This window comes from Pipistrellus hanaki, assembly GCF_964339955.1.
Source record: "Pipistrellus hanaki genome assembly, chromosome: 14".
Lineage (NCBI taxonomy): Eukaryota > Metazoa > Chordata > Mammalia > Chiroptera > Vespertilionidae > Pipistrellus > Pipistrellus hanaki.
The window spans coordinates 25,443,709-25,463,672 of NC_140516.1; the positions used below are offsets into that span (position 1 = coordinate 25,443,709).

General features: G+C 39.0%; 1 protein-coding gene across 2 annotated transcripts in view; it reads left to right on the plus strand.

Annotated features, from left to right (window-relative positions):
- Nucleotides 1–19,964, plus strand: part of IPMK (inositol polyphosphate multikinase) — a 37,149-nt gene that overhangs the window by 1,379 nt on the left and 15,806 nt on the right. Inside the window, exon 2 of one of the 2 annotated variants that reach the window (XM_084904813.1) lies at nucleotides 12,359–12,453. In XM_084904813.1, coding sequence (XP_084760939.1) covers nucleotides 12,359–12,453 — 95 coding nt within the window. The remainder of the gene's footprint in view (nucleotides 1–12,358; nucleotides 12,454–19,964) is intronic. The other variant, XM_084904814.1, reaches the window with a different exon arrangement.

Sequence of the window (19,964 nt, forward strand, 5' to 3'; positions counted from 1 at the left end):
TCATCTTTTTATAAGGCTATATCATGGCATGTGGAATCTCTCTCCCCTCCACCCCTCCATCCCCCCCCCCCCCCCCCACTGTCAACGGTTAAAGCACAATGCAGGGCCTGTCTGTCTCCGTTTTTCCTGTTGATGATTTAAAGTTCATTTTTTGAACTCACCTAGCTTACTCACACTGGCTTCCTGGGCCGCAGTTCACTGGGGCGTCTGACGGGTGAGTGTGCGAATGAAGCAGATCCTAGATCCGAAAAGCCACTAGAGACAGTTTGGTGTATGCTGGTAAGATGATTTGGGTTTAGGCCTTGAGGCTGGTCAAGTCTGGTTAAGGGACAGCTGCTGTGCGTTAGAAGGCAGAAACCAAGGGTCCTGCCTCAGGAGGGTTTTTCCCACCGTGTATTACAGTGCTTGAACATCAAGATTGTTGAAGATGGTTTGAATGGTGGTTATTTCTCGCTGAGCAACACTTCCCACTACTTTTATCTTGACCTACTTTTCTTTTGTTGAGAGTTGGCATTAATGATAGTGTCATGCAGTTTGTGTGTCTTTCTCCCCACTAAATTGAGAGTTCCCTGAGGTTGGAGACCAAATCTGTGAACCCTCACAGCCTTGTGCCTTGGGCTCAGTTGAACTCCGGAAGGGGAGTGTCAGAGTGACAATCGCCCTTCCTTCAGTACACCAGATAAGGAAGTATCTTTCTCGGGGTGTGTGGATATAAGGAAACAACCTTCTGAAGATGCTTAGCATGTAGTCTCGTGTGTCACTAAAGGCAATGAGAATATGAGAGTACTTAAGGAGAAAAGTATTGCTAATAGATGTATACCTATTGATTTATATTGGTGAATTGTAATGATAATATTCCTAATACACTATTTTGGAGGCCCGGATAAATCATTGTTTCCTAAGGGTACCTAGAGTACATCTAAGTAAAGGAGAAGAGATAAACAAAAAATCCCAACATAAACACAATCTTCGATGATTGTCACAAGTCTGTAACCACTGCTTATCAAAGCATGTATGTAATAGCCTATTCAGAGTTATCTCTGACTCATTACAAATGTACCTTGAATGTGACTTAAAACTACATTGGGAACAGTGGCTAAAGAATTTGTCACCCAAATTACCCAATTAAGAAAGTAATTTAGATTCTAGAGGAAGGAGTCCGTTCAACTTAAAAGAAACTTACTTTTTTCAATTTTGTAAGACTTTTTTTGTAAGACTAAGGGACTGTCTTTGTGTCACTAGTGCACAATACCTCAAACATACTCTGCTGTTTAATAAATATTTGATGTATTTAATTCTCATTTATTTACACAATCTTGTTTATATTGTTAGCGAAGGGACACTGATGATAATCTTCCCTATTTCTAAAATGCATAACAAGATGGTCAGTAATTCAGAGTACAAGAATTTATGTCTCTCTACTACAACAGACCACATATAGTTGTCAAGTATATCATGCAGGTCATAGTTTGATTTGGCTGTCAACTGAAATTCTCAGAATAAACTTTCTTAAAAACATTGTGTGAGTATCTGTTTAAAATTTTTGTTACTTTCGGTAAGTAACCAAAGTTTTTCGATTTAGGATTGGTATGCTAGTGATTTTCAAAAAGGAGTTGTTGGTGTAAATGAAAAAGCTGTTTAGGAAAGTAACCTAACAGTGTGATCTGATCATAAATTCCTAACTGGGCAGGTCATAGTCGTTGTATAACTTTAGTAAAAGATTTATCTTTGCCTTAAGCAAGCCCTGTCATTTGTTGTTGATTTTTGTTTGTTTATTTGTTTTTTTTGCATCTAAGATTAACACACATTTTTAAAATAACCACTCTCTAGAGAGCACATAGTCTTCTTGTTAACTATCCTGTAATTCTCTCCTTGCTTTCTTCCACTTTTATGTAATCTTCCTTAATTTCAAATGCATAAAAGAAACTGCAAATTGGCTATTCTGCAGAGTATTTGAAATCTTGCTTCCCGGCAATTGTCATCAGTTTTGACTTGAATGAACACTTAGAAAAATTCTCTACCGGTTTGGATGTTTCTTACATCGACATTGCCTTTGTTAAATTAAAAATTAAGATCATGGAACCAATAGCATAACAGTACTTGAACAGAAAAATAGAACTTGCTATAGTTAAGTGACAGTATTTTATCATTCTGATATCAGTTATATTTTGTTCTTCACTCAAATCCTATTTCATCAAAGTACATTGAATTTTTCTAAGAACAATAGTTTTTGTTTTTTGTTTTTTAATTGTAAAAGTAGTACATGATCTTTTAGGGAAAAAATTTCAAGGAGTAAAACAGTATGTAGTAACCTTCCCCCTACTCAAGTGCAATAGCTGGTAACTATTTCTGCTGTGTCCTTTTAAGCCTTTGTTTTTGGGCACATAAACACGTAACACAATTCAGACTTTTCTTATAAACATATGTAAGCAACTTTTTGTTTCCAGTCTGTATTTTATCATGTAGTATATCCATATTTTTGTACCTAGGATATACTTTATTCTTTAAAAAAAATGTTTTCTATAGTGTAGATATATCACAATTTATTCCTCTAGTGTAGGATTTTTATATCTTTATCATTTTTGTTATTATATTATGTATTAAACATTCCTGTATATCTTGCGCATTATGTAACTCTGTAGGAAAATTTCACAAACGTGTAATAGTTAGCAACTTAAGCTCCCAAACTTCACCAAAGTTAGCATGAAGTCCTTTTTGTTTTAATATTTATCATGTACCATTAATTTCTTTCAAAAGTCCTTAAACATTTAAACAAATAGTTGAAATCTCATGTTTGTGCCCTCATCCCCTTTAGAATATAGAATAAGGTAGTTTATAAGAAAAAGGGATTTAAAGTGATACTTTTTTGGGGGGAAACTCACAACTTTTTGGTTTCCTGGCCTATTTTATTAGATATCCTCTGAAACTAATTGACTTAAAATAATTTCAAACTTACAGAAAAGTTGCAAGCATAATACAGAGAACTTAATATTTTTCTGAATATTTGACTATGCATTTAATTTTTTCCTGAACTATTTACTTAAGTGTATATTTCTGTAACTATAGCACATTTATGAGATACTAGAGGCCCAGTTTATGAAATTCGTGCCTGGGTAGAGTCCCTAGTGGCTGCCAGCAGCTGGCCAGGGCCTCCCTTACCCCAACCACCTGCTGCTGTTTCCCCCTGCGGGGGAGGGCCAGCCAGCCCCACCCCTGGTCAAACTCCTGGGTGGAGGGGACAATTTGTATATTAAGCTTTTATTATATAGGATGGGAAATTTAACAGTGATAAAATGCTCTTATCTAATCTATAGTCCATATTCCAATTTTTCAGCTGTTCCAATAATATCTTTTATTATTTAGTTGTCAGGTCTCTTAGATTCCTCTAATTTGTATCAGTTCCCCGGCCTTTCTTTGCCTTTTATATATAACATTTTCATTTTTTAAGAATATAGGCTAGTTATGAGATATTCTTTAATTTGGATTTCTGATGGATTCTCATGAAATTCAGGTAGTGCATTTCTGGTTGGAATATTATATAAGTGTATCCTATTTATTTTTAAAACATTTTTTATTGACATTTAGAGAGAGGAAGGGACAGGAAGAAAGAGAAGCATGATATGAGAGCGAGACATTCATCTGCTATCTCCTGCATGCCCCCTACATGGGACTGTGCCTGTAACCAGGGCATGTATCATTATGGGGAACCAAACAGCAACCTTTCTGTGCGCAGATTGAGGTCCAACCATCTAAGCCACACCTGCCAGGGCCAAGTGTATCCTCTTTAAGTTATCACATCTGTAAGTTCACAATGTTCATCTGCCCATTATTAATTTTGATCTTCTGGCCCAAGTTTGGTCTGTCTTCTCCAGTATATAGTTAATATTTTTCCCCTTTCAACTAATAAGCATCTGTGGGGAAATGTTTTAATTTTAAGATCATACAAATATCTGGATTCTTATCATACTTCACCCCTAGATCTAGCATCTATAGATGATTCTTGACTAATAATTTTTCTAGTGGAAAAATGAGTATTTTTCTTCTGGTTCTACCACTCCTTCTATGTTAACAGTCAGCATTTCATATTGATACTTTACCTTATACTGAGGGTATGTGGTTGGAAACTCTTAAAAAGTTATTTGGAAAAGTTATTAACCCCTTTTGAGGGGTTATTTTTAGCTCCCCCTTTTCTATGATCATATTCTTTTGATTCATTTGTTTCTGTTTAGACTTAGTTCTTAGTTTATTTAGCTAGATATTTTTGAAAGCCTATTATAAAAGCCAAACTTTACAGAAAGGTATATCAGAAGTGTCACACCATTCTCTATTTCTCTACCCCATTCCTTAGCATCATCCCTTGTAGGTAACCAATTTATTGTGTTTTGATTTTTAATTTCTATTTCTTGTTACAGAAATAAGCAGATCTATATAGGTCTTCTCATTTCTTTTTTCAACACAAAAAACAATGTGCTATATATATTTTTGTATTTTGCTTTTTAAACTTAACAGTATATCCTAGAAGTCAGAAATAACAGTTCATGGAGAGTGTCCTCATAACTCAGTTGTTGTATTCTGTTGTGCGCATATACCCCGTTTTTTTTTTGTTGTTGTTTGTTTTTCCCCCCAATCAGTTATCTGGTTTTGTTTCTGTACTTATATCTTTTTTAAGAAAAGAATGTTTTCTTTCTTAATCATGATAAAATTATCAAGTTCAGAATATTTAACATTTGGCTTTTACCATTATCTTATAATATCCTTTTATAGCAATTTTCCCCATCAAGGACTACACTTTGCATTTAGTTGTGAAGACTCCATTTGGAGTGGTTTTTCATTTTTTCATAACCATAGGATAGGCATATGGGTTTTTAGAATATCCTTTAGAGTAAATTTGTCAGGCTATTGTCTCATGATTGGATTCAGATAAATGCATTTTTGATAAAATATATATATATTAGTTATGTTGTATTCTTGGACCATCCTATCTAATAAAAGAGTAATTTGCAGATTGACCATCACTCCAACACACAAGATGGCTGCCCCGATGTGGTCAAAGATCCTGTCCCCATGTGGACACAAGATGGCCACCATAAGATGGCCATCAGGGGAGGCCAGGAGGGAGGGACCAGGCCTGCAAGGGAGGGCAGTTGGGAGGGATCCAGACCTGCAGGGGAGAGCAGTTGGGGGGCCAGGACTGCAGGGGAGGACAGTTAGGGTGGCCAGGCTTGCAGTGGAGGGCAGTTAGGGGCAAACAGGCAGGCAGGCAAGCAAGCAGTTGGGAGCCAGCAGTCCTGAATTATGAGAGGGATCCCAGGTTGGAGAGGGTGCTGGCTGGGCTGAGGGACACCCCCCCCCCGCACGTGCATGAATTTTGTGCACCGGGCCCCTAGTAATATTATAAAACACAGAATGTCAGTTGTATTACTGGATGTAACTTTGATTTCCTGACTAAGTGTTGTCTGCCATATTTTCCACTGTCAAGTTTTCATTTTTCCTAGTGTAATGAAGTAATTTAAAGGAATATTTTGGGTGTTAAATATCCTGTTCCTAATCAGAGTTTTCACCCATGTTAAAAGCACCCATTGACAATATCTGACCAACTTACTTATTGCTCTGATAGTTGCAGAATGGTAATATTCAGTCATTCCTGTTATGTTTGTTAGTTGATATTTTCCTTTAAGGAATAGTTCTTTCGCACCTCTCTCATTTTTTTTCTTTCTTTTTCTTTCTCTCTTTCTTTCTTGTGTTAGTTGGTATTTTCCTTTAAGTAATAGTTTCCTCTTTCTCCTCTTTCTTTTTTCTTCTTCCCTTCCTCTTTTCCTCTCTTCTTCCCTTTCACCCTTCCTCCCTTCCTCATTCATTATTAGGTTTTACTAATAGTCTTTTCAAACTTCCACGGGTGGGTCTTAGGCATTATTGTTGTTGCTCATTTTGATGCTCATGTTGTCCCAGATTTGGGCAGTGTGAGCTTTTTCAAGCTGGCTCCTTTGTCTTTAAACATTTCCTTTTTTTTTCTTTGAAAGACATTTTCTCACTTTCTGCCATAATAAGATGTTTGATGTTCATCTTGCACTTTACTTGTCCCAGCCCTGGAATGAGCCATTTTTTCTTCAAGAAATCTGGTTCCTTTAGGGGTAAATGGTATTTAAAACTAAGATCGAGAAATGACATACCATTGCTCCTTGCGTGCAGTTGCTGTTTGTCTTCTCAGCAAAATGGACTAAGAAGTACATAATTTTGTATTCTTAAAAATTTAAATTTATACCTACCTATAATTTAAAGCTAATACTGCAGGGTTCTTCTTTGCTTCTTTATTCTATATTTGTATCTTTTTATTTATTTATTTATTTATTTATTTATTTTTTATTGAGAGCCCTGTCTCCTCAAAACATCAACATATTTACTAATCTTGAAATATTTAAGTGAACCTTGCATTCTTGGAATAAAGTCCACATGGTCATGATAAATTATCCTTTATATATTGCTGGATTAGGTTTACAAATGTTTTATTAAAGATTTCTATGACTGTTCATTTGAGATAATGGTCTGTAATATTTTTTAAAGCTTTGATTGAGGTTTTAAAAAATCAAACATATGCCGAAACCGATTTGGCTCAGTGGTAGAGCGTCGGTCTGCGTACTGAAAGGTCCCAGGTTCGATTCTGGTCAGGGGCATGTACGTTGGTTGCGGGCACATCCCCGGTAGGGGGTGTGCAAGAAGCATTTGGTCGATGTTTCTCTCTCATCGACGTTTCTAGCTCTCTCTCTCCCTTCCTCTCTGTAAAAAAATCAATAAAATATATTAATAAAAAAATCAAACATGTCAGCTTTGCAAAATATGTGGAGATTTGTTTACTACTTTTCTGTTTTCTGAACAAATTTGGTAAGATTGGTATTATTATTATTTTTCTAAATGTTTGATAGAATTTACTAGTGAAATATTTCAGCCTATGATTGCCTCCAGATATTTAAAATTGTGAATTCAGTGTTTTTCATAGACATAGTTCAACTCAGATTTTCCATTTTTCTTGTGTCAATTTTAATAATTAGTGTCTAAAGGAATGTATTCATTTTGCCTAAGTTGTTGGATTTATTAGTGTAAAGTTCATAATTCTCTTATGCTTTTCATGTTTGTAAGATTTGTACTGTTATCATCTTTTATTTATTCCTGATAATGGTAATTTATGTTTGCTTTTTCTTTTTTTGATCTTTCTAGCTAGAGGTTTATCAGAGAACCTTTTAGTTTTGTTGACATTTCTCCATTGTCCATCCTTATTTTATTTACTTATTTACTTATTTACTTGTTTACTTATTTATTTATTTTTGCTCCTGTCTTTCCAGTTATTTAGGGTTACTATATTCTTTTTCAATCTTAGGTTGGAACCATTAAAAAATTTTTTTTGGTAAAGAAAATATATTTTTATTGATTTCAGAGAGAGGGGGAGAGGTAGAAACATCAGTGATGAGAGAGAATGTTTCCCGTCTGCCGAGCCCTTAACCCAGGTATGTGCCCCAACCAGGAGTCAAACCACGACCGCCCGGTTCATAGGTTAAGGCTTACCCACTGAGTCATGCCAGCCAGGCTGGAACATTCTTTTTACTTTTCTAATACATGCATCTAAAATGACACATTTTCCACTAAGCACTAAGCAGTATTTTTTAGCTGCATTCCACAAATTTTGATATGTTTAGTTTTCATTATCATTTAGCAAAAGTACTTTTCTAATACTTATTTTTTAATATTTTATTTTCTAAAAATATTCTAATATTTGTTATCTAATATTTATTTTCTAAAAACATTTTCTAATATTTATTCCTTCTGAATTTTCTGTTCTACCTTTTCTGTTATAACCTTTAACATATTAGTTATGGTTATTTTAAGCTTCTTTGATAATTACAACATTAGTGTCACTTCAAACTGTTCTATTCGTTGCATAATCTTTTGACAGTTATTTTTTATCCTTGCGTTTTCACATGTCTTATGATTTTTTATTAAATTCTAGACATTATAGGATTTAAACAACTTATGCAAACAGTATTTTTGTCTGAAATTAATACATCTGTTCTGTAGGCTATTATTGTTGGTGATTGAATCAGTTTAGTCAGTAGAAACAAGTTGGAATTTTGTAGTTGTTATGGGTACCTTCTGTTATGGACTGAATGTTGTGTCCCCTAAAATTCATACGTTAAAAAACAACCCAATATGATTGTATTTTGAGATAGGGCTTTAATAGAGGTAATGAAGATTAATGAAGTCTCAAGGATGGGGGCATGATCCAGTGGGATTCCTAAAAAAGAGACATGAGAGAGTGTTTTCTCTCTCACATTTTCACTCTCTTCCCCACCCCCCTCCTACCGTTCTTCTCCCTCATTCCCTTCTCCCCTACAATGTGAGAACAAAGTGAGAAGGCTGCAGCCCAGGAGGACAGCTCTCACAGGAGCCAAATTGGTTGGCACCTTGATCTGGGCCTTTTAGCCCTAGAACTGTGAGAAAATAAACATTTGCTATTTAAACCATATGTCTACGGTATTTTGTTATGGAAGCCCGAGCAAACTAATACACTTTCAGAGCTCCATGGGCTTGAAATTCCTCTGTTATCCTCCTATATAAAAAAAGGCTAATATGCAAATTGACCAAACAGTGGAACAACCAGCCCCTAAGACACACACTGACCTCCAGCAGGCAGATGCTCAATGTAGGAGCTGCCCCCTGGTGGCCAGTGTGCTGCTCAGCCAGAAGCCCTGATCCAGGCTCACAGCTGGCGAGTGCAGCTGCGATGGCGGAGCCTCTCCCTCCTCTGCAGCAGTGCTAAGGATGTGCAACTGAGGGCTTCGGCCTGCTCCCCACAGGGCCTCTAGTAATCTTATGTTTAGAGAGGCTGATTTGGCAAAGGATTATTCCCCCCCCCCCCCCCCCAGTATTCCTGTTTAACTGCTTTAGATCTTTTTTTTTTTTTTTTTTTTTTTTTTTTTTTTTTTTTTTTTACAATTTCTGTTTCTCTCCTGAACACAATTAGTGTTTTCCAATAGATAAAATACCTCATCTATTCAGTATTTATAGTTGTTTTTTTCTATAACTTTTTTACATGTTTATAATCGTTTTAAAACCCTTGTTTGTTGATTAAAATTACTTGGTCATCTGCCAACTTCTGTGTTTGTCAGTTGACTTTGTTTTCTCTTGATTATGCATCATGTTTTATTGTTGTTTTTTTTTTTAATATATCTAATTTTTATTGTTTTTTTTCACATTTTATTTAAAGAACAGCAGGGAATTTCCCCCACTACATAGAGTATAAGTCCTTTCCTCTGTTAAAGTAAGAGGCTGATACGTCATATTCTTCCTAGAATTTAGTTAAGCTGATGCTGGGCTACAATCTTAGATTTAGTATTTCTGTTATTGCCTCAGTCTTTGTACTTTCCCACACTTTTTAAATCTTGATACTTTTTCAGCTGGGAGGGATTTATCTGCAGTTTAAAATGTGATTGGTTTATTTTTAGAGTCTGAAATTCATTCGCAGGGAGAATGCCTGGGGTTACCATATTCTCTTACATGGCTACTTTTTCTGAAAAATTAGATGGGGTGTGTTGCAGAGTGAGTAATGTGGGAGAATTGCTGGACCAAGCAATCTGTTAGAATTATTGTCTCTAATCCATCCTGCTACCACATATTGTTGTCTAGGGTCAAGTTGACTTTTGCTTGCCTGTCAAAATGTGTTTAATGGCAGACCAGGTGCCTGTCCCAAGGCAGAGAAGCTGCCATGGTTCTCTCCTCATTTATGAATGCTCCGTGTTTGCCACCGTCTGGAATTGAGTTCCTCAAGATTTCTTTTTATCTTCCGCTCTTCATTGGTTCATAGAAAATGTCTCCTACCATGGGAGTGAAGGGCTTTCTTGTTCTACATATCCCAATCCTCAGAATTAGAATTTCTCTTCACTGATTTTTAGTTATATTAGACCAGTGGTCGGCAAAGCGCAGCTCGTGAGCCACATGCGGCTCTTTGGCCCCTTGAGGGTGGCTCTTCCACAACAGTGTAATTGAAGGAGTACCCTAGTTAAGTTAATAACAATGTACCTACCTATATAGTTTAAGTTTAAAAAATTTGGCTCTCAAAAGAAATTTCAATTGTTGTACTGTTGATGTTTGGCTCTGTTGACTAATGAGTTTGCCAACCACTGTATTAAACTATTTCTTAAAGTCTCCAGGTCCTTTGACTGCTTACCAACCAATCTTATCCACATGGGTTTATATTTACCAATTCTATAGCTAGGTATTAAACAACTTAATTACTGCAATCTTAAATTGAGACTCTGCTTCTGTTGATTAATTTTTGCATTTTTATTATGATTAAGAATTTCTGACACTTGGCAACAGCAATGGAAATTAAGTGGCATATTTTATCAAAGTTGTAAATAGATTTATTTGGACTTGTTATTGTGTTCTAACGAACATGATTTTTGAAAAACTCAATATATGAAAATTTAAGATTTTAACACACTTTTGGGAATGAGTCTTTATGGTATAGGGCAGTGGTTGGCAAACTCATTAGTCAACAGAGTAGCAAACTGCAGCTCTCGAGCCTATAGGGACAGGGCCAGTGCTAGGACATGACTTTAGAAAAAGACTCCTTTAAGTGGGCTGATTATAAAAAGGTGCCCTTCCTGCTTCTGACTTGGTGCCCCCATTTTCCTGTTGGCTAAATGCCCTCATTCTATCTTTGCAACTGTACACGGTACATCTGAATCAGGAAAAAAATTTTTGCTTTCTTAGATGAGTGAAAAGTATAAGAAATTACCAAGTAGAAGATTCATATTGGTCCACCACTAACATTTTTTTCTCTATAAAAATGAAGTAGATGCCAAAACCGGTTTGGCTCAGTGGATAGAGCATCGGCTTGCGAACTGAAAGGTCCCGGGTTCGATTCCGGTCAAGGGCATGTACCTTGGTTGCGGGCACATCTTCAGTAGGGGGTATGCAGGAGGCAGCTGATCAATGTCTCTCTCTCATTGATGTTTCTAATTCTCTATCCCTTTCTCTTCCTCTCTGTGAAAAATCAATAAAATATATTTTTTAAAAAATGAAGTAGATTTTTGCTACTGCTTTTAACTCGTTTCTTGTCCTATCTAATAAAGAGGTAATATGCAAATTGACCATCACTCCAACACACAAGATAGCTGCCCCTGTGTGGTCAAAGATGGCCACCCCCATGTGGACACAAGATGGCTACCACAAGATGGCCTGCAGGGGAGGGCAGTTAGGGTGAGTAGGCCTACATGGAGGGCAGTTAGGGGCAATCAGGCCAGCAGGGGAGGGCAGTTGGGGATGAGCAGGCCAGCAGGGGAGGGCAGTTAGGGGAGACCATGCTGGCAGGGGAGGGCAGTGAAGGGCAATTGGACCGGCAGGGGAGTAGTTAGGCATTGATCAGGTTGTCAGGGGAGTGGTTAGGGGCAATCAGGCTGGCAGGCAGACGAGCAGTTGGGAGCCAGCAGTACTGGATTGTGAGAGGAATCCCAGATTGGAGAGGGTGCAGGCTGAGCTCCCATGGATCAACAGTGGTGAATGGGAGAATCAGGGTGGGTGGTGGGAGGACCAGGTTGGCTGTCAAGCCATTGGAATCACTAGCTCATCTTGGCTAGCTCGGGGGCTCAGGCCTGCAGGAAAGCAGGCGTTGGTGACTTCACCTCCATGTATATGCACTGGGCTGGCCGCTGATGGAATGTGCTGCCCGCTTGGGGCTGCTCATACTGGGGCAGGTAGGTTGCAGGCGCGCTGCAGCTTCTGTCAGTGTCTCAAGCCCCAGTGGCGGTGGTGCCCACATGAGCAGCCCCAAAGGGCAGTGTGTTCCATCAGTGGCCGGCCTGTGCACATGCATGGAAGTGAAGTCACCTCACCCGCTTTCCTGCAGGCCTGAGCCCCAGAGCAGCTGGGGATGAGCTGGTGATCCCAATGGCCTTAGAGCCCGATGGCAGAGGTGGCGTTCGGCCTGGGGACTGGTGAACGGGCAGAAGATGGTGCTGATTGCAGGAGGGTAGGCCTAGAGACCGTACCTGCATGATTTCGTGTGTGGGGCCTCTAGTTTAACTATAAATTAACATCTCTTGGAAAGTCTGAAGAAGCTAAAAGGGAATAGTTGTGGAGACAATAAAACCAAGCTATTTAGAATTTGTGTTCTGGTGCTTTGCATATAAAAAGCACTGAAATATGTTGGTTGAATGTTAACATTTTTGGAATAAATAAAAGGAAACCCTTAAATTTATGAGTCGTTTATCTGTAACTTCAGGAACAAATCTAAATCTAGTCTAGGATTCAAGATACACTATTACTAAAGCATTAAAAAATACAGTATCTGATTTTTGTTCTATAGGTATCTTGCAACATCCAGATGGCACAGTTTTGAAACAGCTACAGCCACCTCCAAGGGGCCCAAGAGAGTTAGAATTCTATAATATGGTAAGTGAGGTAAGATTTGTTTGTTGTATTCATAGTGGTTTTCAGTTCTCTGGTGGTGACTCAGTAATAAATACGTTTGATAGCATGTCTTGTATAACGTGTGTGTGACTGAAACAAAAGCTTAATGAAATATAATGCTTATCTTTACTGATGCAGCCTAATATTTTCTATTCTGATTTTTATTAATGGGATGCGACCTACATTTTGAAAAATACCTGAGAGACTGTTTCTGTTTCTCAGAAATGCTGAGTCTAAATGTTTTCACTATAGAATTTCTTAGCATATATTGCTGATGTGCACTGTAAATCTCCAAAGCATGGTGGTAAGAGACAGACTTAACATCTAAGTAATCATATGACTAGGAACACCTCCTCTGTCTAGTTACAAAACATTTTCATCACCCAAAGAAAACCCGAAACTCTGAAGGCGTGATGCTTTGTTCCTCCCTCCGCCCAGTCCCTAACAACCACCAATCTGCTTATACGGTATGTGACCTTTTGTGTCTAGTTTCTTTTTGGTCTCACATTTTTAAGGTCCACCTATTCTGTAGTGTGCATTAGTATTTTGTTCCTTTTTATGGCTGAGGAATATTCTGTTCACATTTTGTTTATCCATTTATCCATTGATCTACCTTTGGGTTGTTTCTACGTTTTGGCCTTTGTAAGTAGAGCTTCTATGAACATTCATATACAAATATTTGTTTAAGTACCTGTTTCCAATTTTTTTTGATATATAACTTAAGACTGGAATTGCTGGGTCATATGATAATTCTATATTTAGCTTTTTGAGGAACTGTCTAAGTGTTTACCAAAGTGGCTGCACCATTTTACATTTCCATAGCAGTGTATGAGGGTTGTAATTTCTCTGTATCCTCACTAGAACTTCTTAGTTTTCTTTCTTCTTTATTTATTTATTTTAAAATATATTTTATTGATTTTTACAGAGAGGACGAGAGAGGGACAGAGAGTTAGAAACATCAATGAGAGAGAGTCATCGATCAGCTGCCTCTTGCACACCCCCCACTGGGGATGTGCCCGCAACCAAGGTACATGCCCTTGACCGGAATCGAACCTGGGACCTTTTAGTCCCCAGGCCGACACTCTATCCACTGAGCCAAACCGGTTTCCGCTAGTTTTCTTTCTTAAGGGCCATCCAAGTGAGTGTGAAGTGTTGTTACCTCATTGTGTTATATTTTAATTGAAATTTCCTTAATGGCTAGTGATGTTGGTCATCTTTTCATATGCTTACTGACCATGTCTAAATCCTCTCTGGAGAAATGTCCATTTAGATCCTTTGTTTATTTCTTCATTGGAATGTCTTTTATTTAGTCACTAGAGGCCTGATATATGAAATTCGTGTAAGGGGCTTGGCCCTTGCAGCCCCACTTCATCTGGAAGGTAGCCCGGCAGTCTGGTCTAATTAGCACATTATGCTTTAACTAGAGGCCCAGTGCTTGAAATTCGTGCACTTGGGTGGGGTGAGGGGGGCGGTTGTCCACTGAGCCTGGCCTGCACCCTCTCGCGGTCCAGGAGCCCATGGGGAGGTGTCTGACTGCCTCGGAGATTGGTGAGGCTCCCGCCACCACCGCTGTGCTCACAGCTGTGAGGCTGGCTTCTGGCTGAGCGGTGCATGTTTCTTTTATTAGTGTAGATAGGAGTTCTTTTTTTTTTTTTTTTTTTAATATATTTTATTGATTTTGTACAGATAGGAAGGGAGAGAGATAGAGAGTTAGAAACATCGATGAGAGAGAGTCATCGATCAGCTGCCTCTTGCACACCCCCCACTGGGGATATGCCCACAACCAAGGTACATGCCCTTGACCGGAATCTAACCCGGGACCCTTCAGTCCCCAAGCCGACGCTCTATCCGTTGAGCCAAACCGGTTTTGGCAGGAGTTCTTTATATATTCTAGATACAAGTCCCAAAGCTCCTGCATTGAACTTCTGCCCCGTGGTGGTCAGTGCATGTCATAGTGACCAGTCATTCCACTATTTGGTCAATTTGCATATTAGCCTTTTATTATGTAGGATTATTATAGTCTAGAGACCTGGTGCATGAAATTCGTGCACAGGGGTGTGTGTCCCTCAGCCCAGCCTGGACCCTCTCCAATCTTTGACCCCTCTCACAATCTAGGACTGCTGGTTCCCAACTGCTCACCTGCCTTGCCTTCCTGATTGCCCCTAATTGCTTCTGTCTGCCAGCCTGATCACCCCCTAACCACTCCCCTGCCAGCCTGATTGCACCTAACTGCCCTCCCCTGCTGGCCTGATCGCCCACAACTGCCCTCTCTTGCGGGCCTGGTGCCTCCCAACTGCCCTCCCCTGATGGCCATCTTGTTGTGGCCATTTGTGTCCACATGGGGAAGCCATCTTTGACCACATGGGGGTAGCCATCTTGTGTATTGGAGTGATAGTCAATTTGCATATTGCTCTTTTATTTGATGGGATAGAGGCCTGGTGCATGGGTGGGGACTGGCTGGTTTGCCCTGAAGGGTGTCCCGGATTAGGGTGGGGGTTCCCTGGGGGCATGGGGTGGCTGGACAAGGGGCCTGTGGTGGTTTGCAGGCTGGCCATGCCGCCCTGCAATCCAAGTGGAGGCCCTGGTATCTGGGATTTATTTATCTTCTATAATTGAAACTTTGTAGCCTTGAGCTGAGGCCAGGGCAGGCCAGGGCTGCGGGAAGCTTGGCTTCCTCCATCTTGGGGGACAATTCAAGCCTCCTGCTCTCTCCAGCTCAGTGACTGTGGCCATTTTTCTTGGGATTTATTTATCTTCTATAATTGAAACTTTGTAGCCTTGAGCAGAGGCCAGGGCCTGCTAGAGTGGTTGGGAAACTTGGCTTCCTCCATTGCTGGGGAAACCCAAGCCTCCTGCTCGCTATGTGGCTGCAGCCATCTTGGTTGGGTTAATTTGCATACTTGGTCCTGATTGGCTGGTGGGCGTGGCTGGCAAGCATAGCAGAGGTGCAGTTAATTTGCATGTTTCTTTTATTAGTGTAGATAGGAGATCTTTATATATTCTAGATACAAGTCCCTTGTCCGATATATGATTTAGAAATATTTTCTCCTATTCTTTGGGTTGTCTTCACTTTTTTCATAGTGTTTTTTGAAGCTTAAATTTTTTAAATATTGAAATTCAGTGTATCTTTTTTTCTTTTTTTTTTTGTCACTTGTGCTTTTGGTGTTATATCTAAAATTATACTTATATTTTATTCTAAATGCTATGATGTTAGTGCTTAAATATAGGTGCAAGTAAAAAAAAAATACAAGCTAAAGTTAAAAAACAAATACAGACGGAACCATGTTTGGCTCAGTGGATAGAACGTCGTTCTGCAGACTGAAGGGTCCCGGGTTCGATTCTAGTCAAGGGCATGTACCTTGGTTGCGGGCACATCCCCAGTAAGGGGTGTGCAAGAGGCAGCTGATCGGTGATTCTCTCTCATCAATGTTTGACTCTCCATCCCTCTCTCCTCCTCTCTGTAAAAAATCAATAAAATATATTAAAAAACAAACAAACAAAAAACAAAAAGGACATTATACATGCTTTACCATTATTAACTCATTTAACTCACAACTACCTATGAGATAGGTACTCCTAGCTTCATTTTATTATATACATGTGTACATTAGGCATGATTAGTTTATCAGGGGTCTTCAAACTACGGCCCGCGGGCCACATGCGGCCCGCAGAGGAGTCTGATCCGGCCCGCCAGGTTTTTTGGGCAGTGAGCGCAGCTGAGGTGTTACAGTAGGAATTAGTAGTTCATATAGTCCGGCCCTCCAGCTCTCTGAGGGACCGTGATCTGGCCCCCACTTTAAAAAGTTTGAGGACCCCTGGTTTAAATAATTTGATCATGATCATGCTAAAGTAAATAGTGGTCCCAGGATTTGAATGTAGGCAGTCTAAGCTCTAGGATATATATGTTTTTAGCTGTTAAATAATGTCTCATTTTTGAAGAAAGTATTTTATATTTACTCTGTAAAAGTCTTGCATGTAATTTGTTGGATTTATTCTAGGTTCTTTGTATTTTGTTTCAGTTGTAAATGGTAGTTCTTAAATTAAGTGTTCCAGTGATTGCTAATATATAAGAACTAGAGGCCCGGTGCACAAAATTTGTGCATGGGGGGAGGTGGGGGATTGGGGAGTAAGGGTGGGGTCCCTCAGTCCGGCCTGTAACAAAGCCAGTGTCCTGCGCCCTGGCCTCTGGCCAGAGGCCCCTCCCTCCATCTGTGTGGCCAGGTTGCAGGACACTGGGCTGCGTCATCCCCAGAGGCCCCTCACCCCCTTTGTGTGGCCGGGGCGCATTATGCTGGGCTTGTGTTGCCCCCAGAGGCCCCTCCCTCAGTGTGGCCGGGGTGCATAGTGCTGGGGACCTGGTTGCTATGGGTGCCACCATATTTGTGATGGAGTGATGGTTAATTTGCATATTACCTTTTTATTAGATAGGACAAAAAAAATAGATATCTAGCTAGTGTTCCTTGTCTTGTAATCTTGTTGAATTCTTTTTTAACTCGTATTATCTGAGGTTCCCTAACAATTTTAATTGTTTTCTATATAGATAATTTTATGTTTTGTAATTGGGAGTTTTGTTTGTCCTTTTTGAATCCATATACTTCTGTCAAGGACTTCCATTTCAGGGCTCAATAGAAGCAATGATAGGGGTATCTTCCTCTCATATAACAAAAATGCTTTTAACATTTCCCTGTAAAACTGACATTTTGGTAGATACATCTTCCTAGGTTAAGGAAATTGCCTTTTGTGTGAGTCGAGATTCTGACAAGAGATAATTTATGTATTCTGTCAATTTAATAAATGGATTGTTTACCTAGGCTTGGTCAGAGTTAAGGTTACCTGCGAGAGATAATGTTGTAACATCTTTGGGCCTCTAAGGGTAAGGAGAGGGAATGGTTACTGGAATCCAGGGAAGGTAATTTTATGATAAAGAGGGAACTAGAGAAGTAAATAACCCAACCTCAACTCTCTCCCACTAGTAAGAGAATGACCAGAGGGCAAGGGATCCCATTGATGCAGTTGAGTCTTGTCAGCTTCTTGGGAAGAAAATTGTGGGAAGTGGAAAGGGAAAATATATAGCATTCTTTCAATTTTTATCTCAGGAAACAATTTAAAGTATGATATGAATAGGTATTGAATATTTTTCAGTTACCTTTTCTATATCTTTTGAAATTAGCATGAGTTTCCTCCTTTAATCTGATAATGCCATAAATGATATTATATCTATCTAATATTATATCACCTTTCATTTTTTGAAACGAAACCTACTAGAATGTCTTTTTTATTTTTAATAATATGAATTACTAAATATTGTTTGCAAGTGTTTTATTTCAGATTTTTTTCCAGCTATGTTTATAAATGAGATTGAATTATTATTTTCTTTAAATTTTGTCTTTGGTTGATATCAAGTTCTTTTAGCTTGATAAAATGAGTTGAGGAGCATTTCTTATTTTATTTTGTTGAAGAATTTGTATCATATAACGATTTTGTTCCTTAAAGGCTTGATAGAATTTACCTATCAACTTATCAGAGCCTTTTGCCTATCTCTGTCTCATATGTGTGTGTACATTTATATATGTATATATTGATTTCAGAGAAAAAGGGAGAGGGAGAGAGAGATAGAAACATCAATGATGAGAGAGTCATCCATTGACTACTTCCTGTACATCCCCTCCCAGGGATCGAGCCTGAAGCCCAGGCAAGTGCCCTGATTGGGAATCCAGCTGTGACCTCCTGGTTCTTAGGTCGATGCTCAACCACTGAGCCATGCCTACTGGGAATGCCTGTCTCTGTTTCTCTTTCTTCCTTTCCTCCATTCCATCCTTCTTCTTTTTTTAATCTTCACCCTAGGATATCTTTTCCCATTGGCTTTTAGAAAGGAAAGGGAGAGAAGGGAGGGGGTGAGGAGAGAGAGAGAGAGAGAGAGAGAGAGAGAGAGAGAGAGCGAGCGAGCTGTGAGAGACAAACGTGCCTGTATGGGAGTGGAAGGTTGAACCTGCAACCCCAGTATTTGCCCTTGACCAAGAATTGAACCAGCATCCTCTTGGTGCATGGTTCGACACTCAACCACTGAGCCACACTGGCCAGGCATTTTCCATCCTTCTTTTTTCCTTTTTATTTTTTTTCTTTGTTCCTGGAAAGGGATATATTTATCCCTTTTTAACCATAGTGGCGTCTCTCTGAGTTGTTTGGCTCTCAGTAAGGCAGACCCATACCACTTTCCCTCCTCTATAGAGAGGGCAATGTGGATTAAGCTGAAAAATAACCTCCTAAAAGTGAAAAAGGGATTAGACTGCTGCTTGAGAACTGTGGAATTATTTTGAATGTTTATAAATGGTTGCCACATCAATAACAAAAAAACTAATTACAAAGTGTGTACACCGCAACATGCTTATAAAGACACTTTGCATTGTGCTCACCTTTCCTTAAATGTTCCCAAAGATGCTCAGCTACTAAGGAGAGGCAGAGACAGCTTGGCAGAAAAGATACTGGGAGGCTGTGGAAGAAGAAAGCAGCCTTCCAGTTAAACATCAGCCCTCAGTTTAAAGGTCAGCTGCACATGTGCAGACTCGGGTGTTTACTAGAATTATGCTTCATCCCTGGATGCCCTGGCCTAGAGTGCAATATAAACATGTGTCCTCCCAAGATTACTCACCCTGCTGATTGTATCTAAAGATAATTCCAGCAAAGGCCAAAGCAATAGAGGCCCGGCCTGGCTGCTTCAGCTGGGGGTCTGCACGTGCACAGGCTCGTTTGGAAAGGTCAAGGAATAATTGGGGGCACCGCCTTCGACACTCCCTTTTCCTCCAGTCAGAATCCGATAAACAGGGCAGGCGGCATTCCACACACTTTTATCAGAATGTCCTCCTTACAGACTTAGCAACCAAGTCTCATGCTTCCCAACATCTAGACATTTCTGATATTTTCTAGAATTATTACTAGACTTATTACTGCTTATAAATCAACAAATTAAGTGAGCAATGATTAGAATTACATTGAGGTAAAGGATTTATTTTTTAAAAAGGTAAAACCACGACTTCTTTACAGTTATCAAATATGTAAGTGTAAAAGATGTTAAACTTAACTATTTAATGAGGGAACTACGCAGATGTTAAAACTGGTTCAAAAGAAAAGTCAAAGAAGCACACATTTATATGAAATAAAGGGAAGTTGAAATGATTTAGAAATGTTCACTAGACTCCTACCTTTTATGAAGGTTCTAGAACCTCCCATGGCCAGAATTTCTTTGCAAGAATTATTTTGCATTTATATGAACAAGAGTTATTTTGCGTTTGCTAAGAGTTATCAACAGCTTTCTTTGTTGTAAAATAGTTCAAGGAGAGTAGAAGGCTAGAATTAGATAACTTAAACAATACAGTTTTTCATTGGAAACACAGTGTACTTTTTTTTGCTTATCCAAAATTTTAGATATATTATGATAAACAATATTTTATTTGGGGAAAGTGTAGGATACTTGTAAAGCATTATAAGAAACTAATATGCAAGTT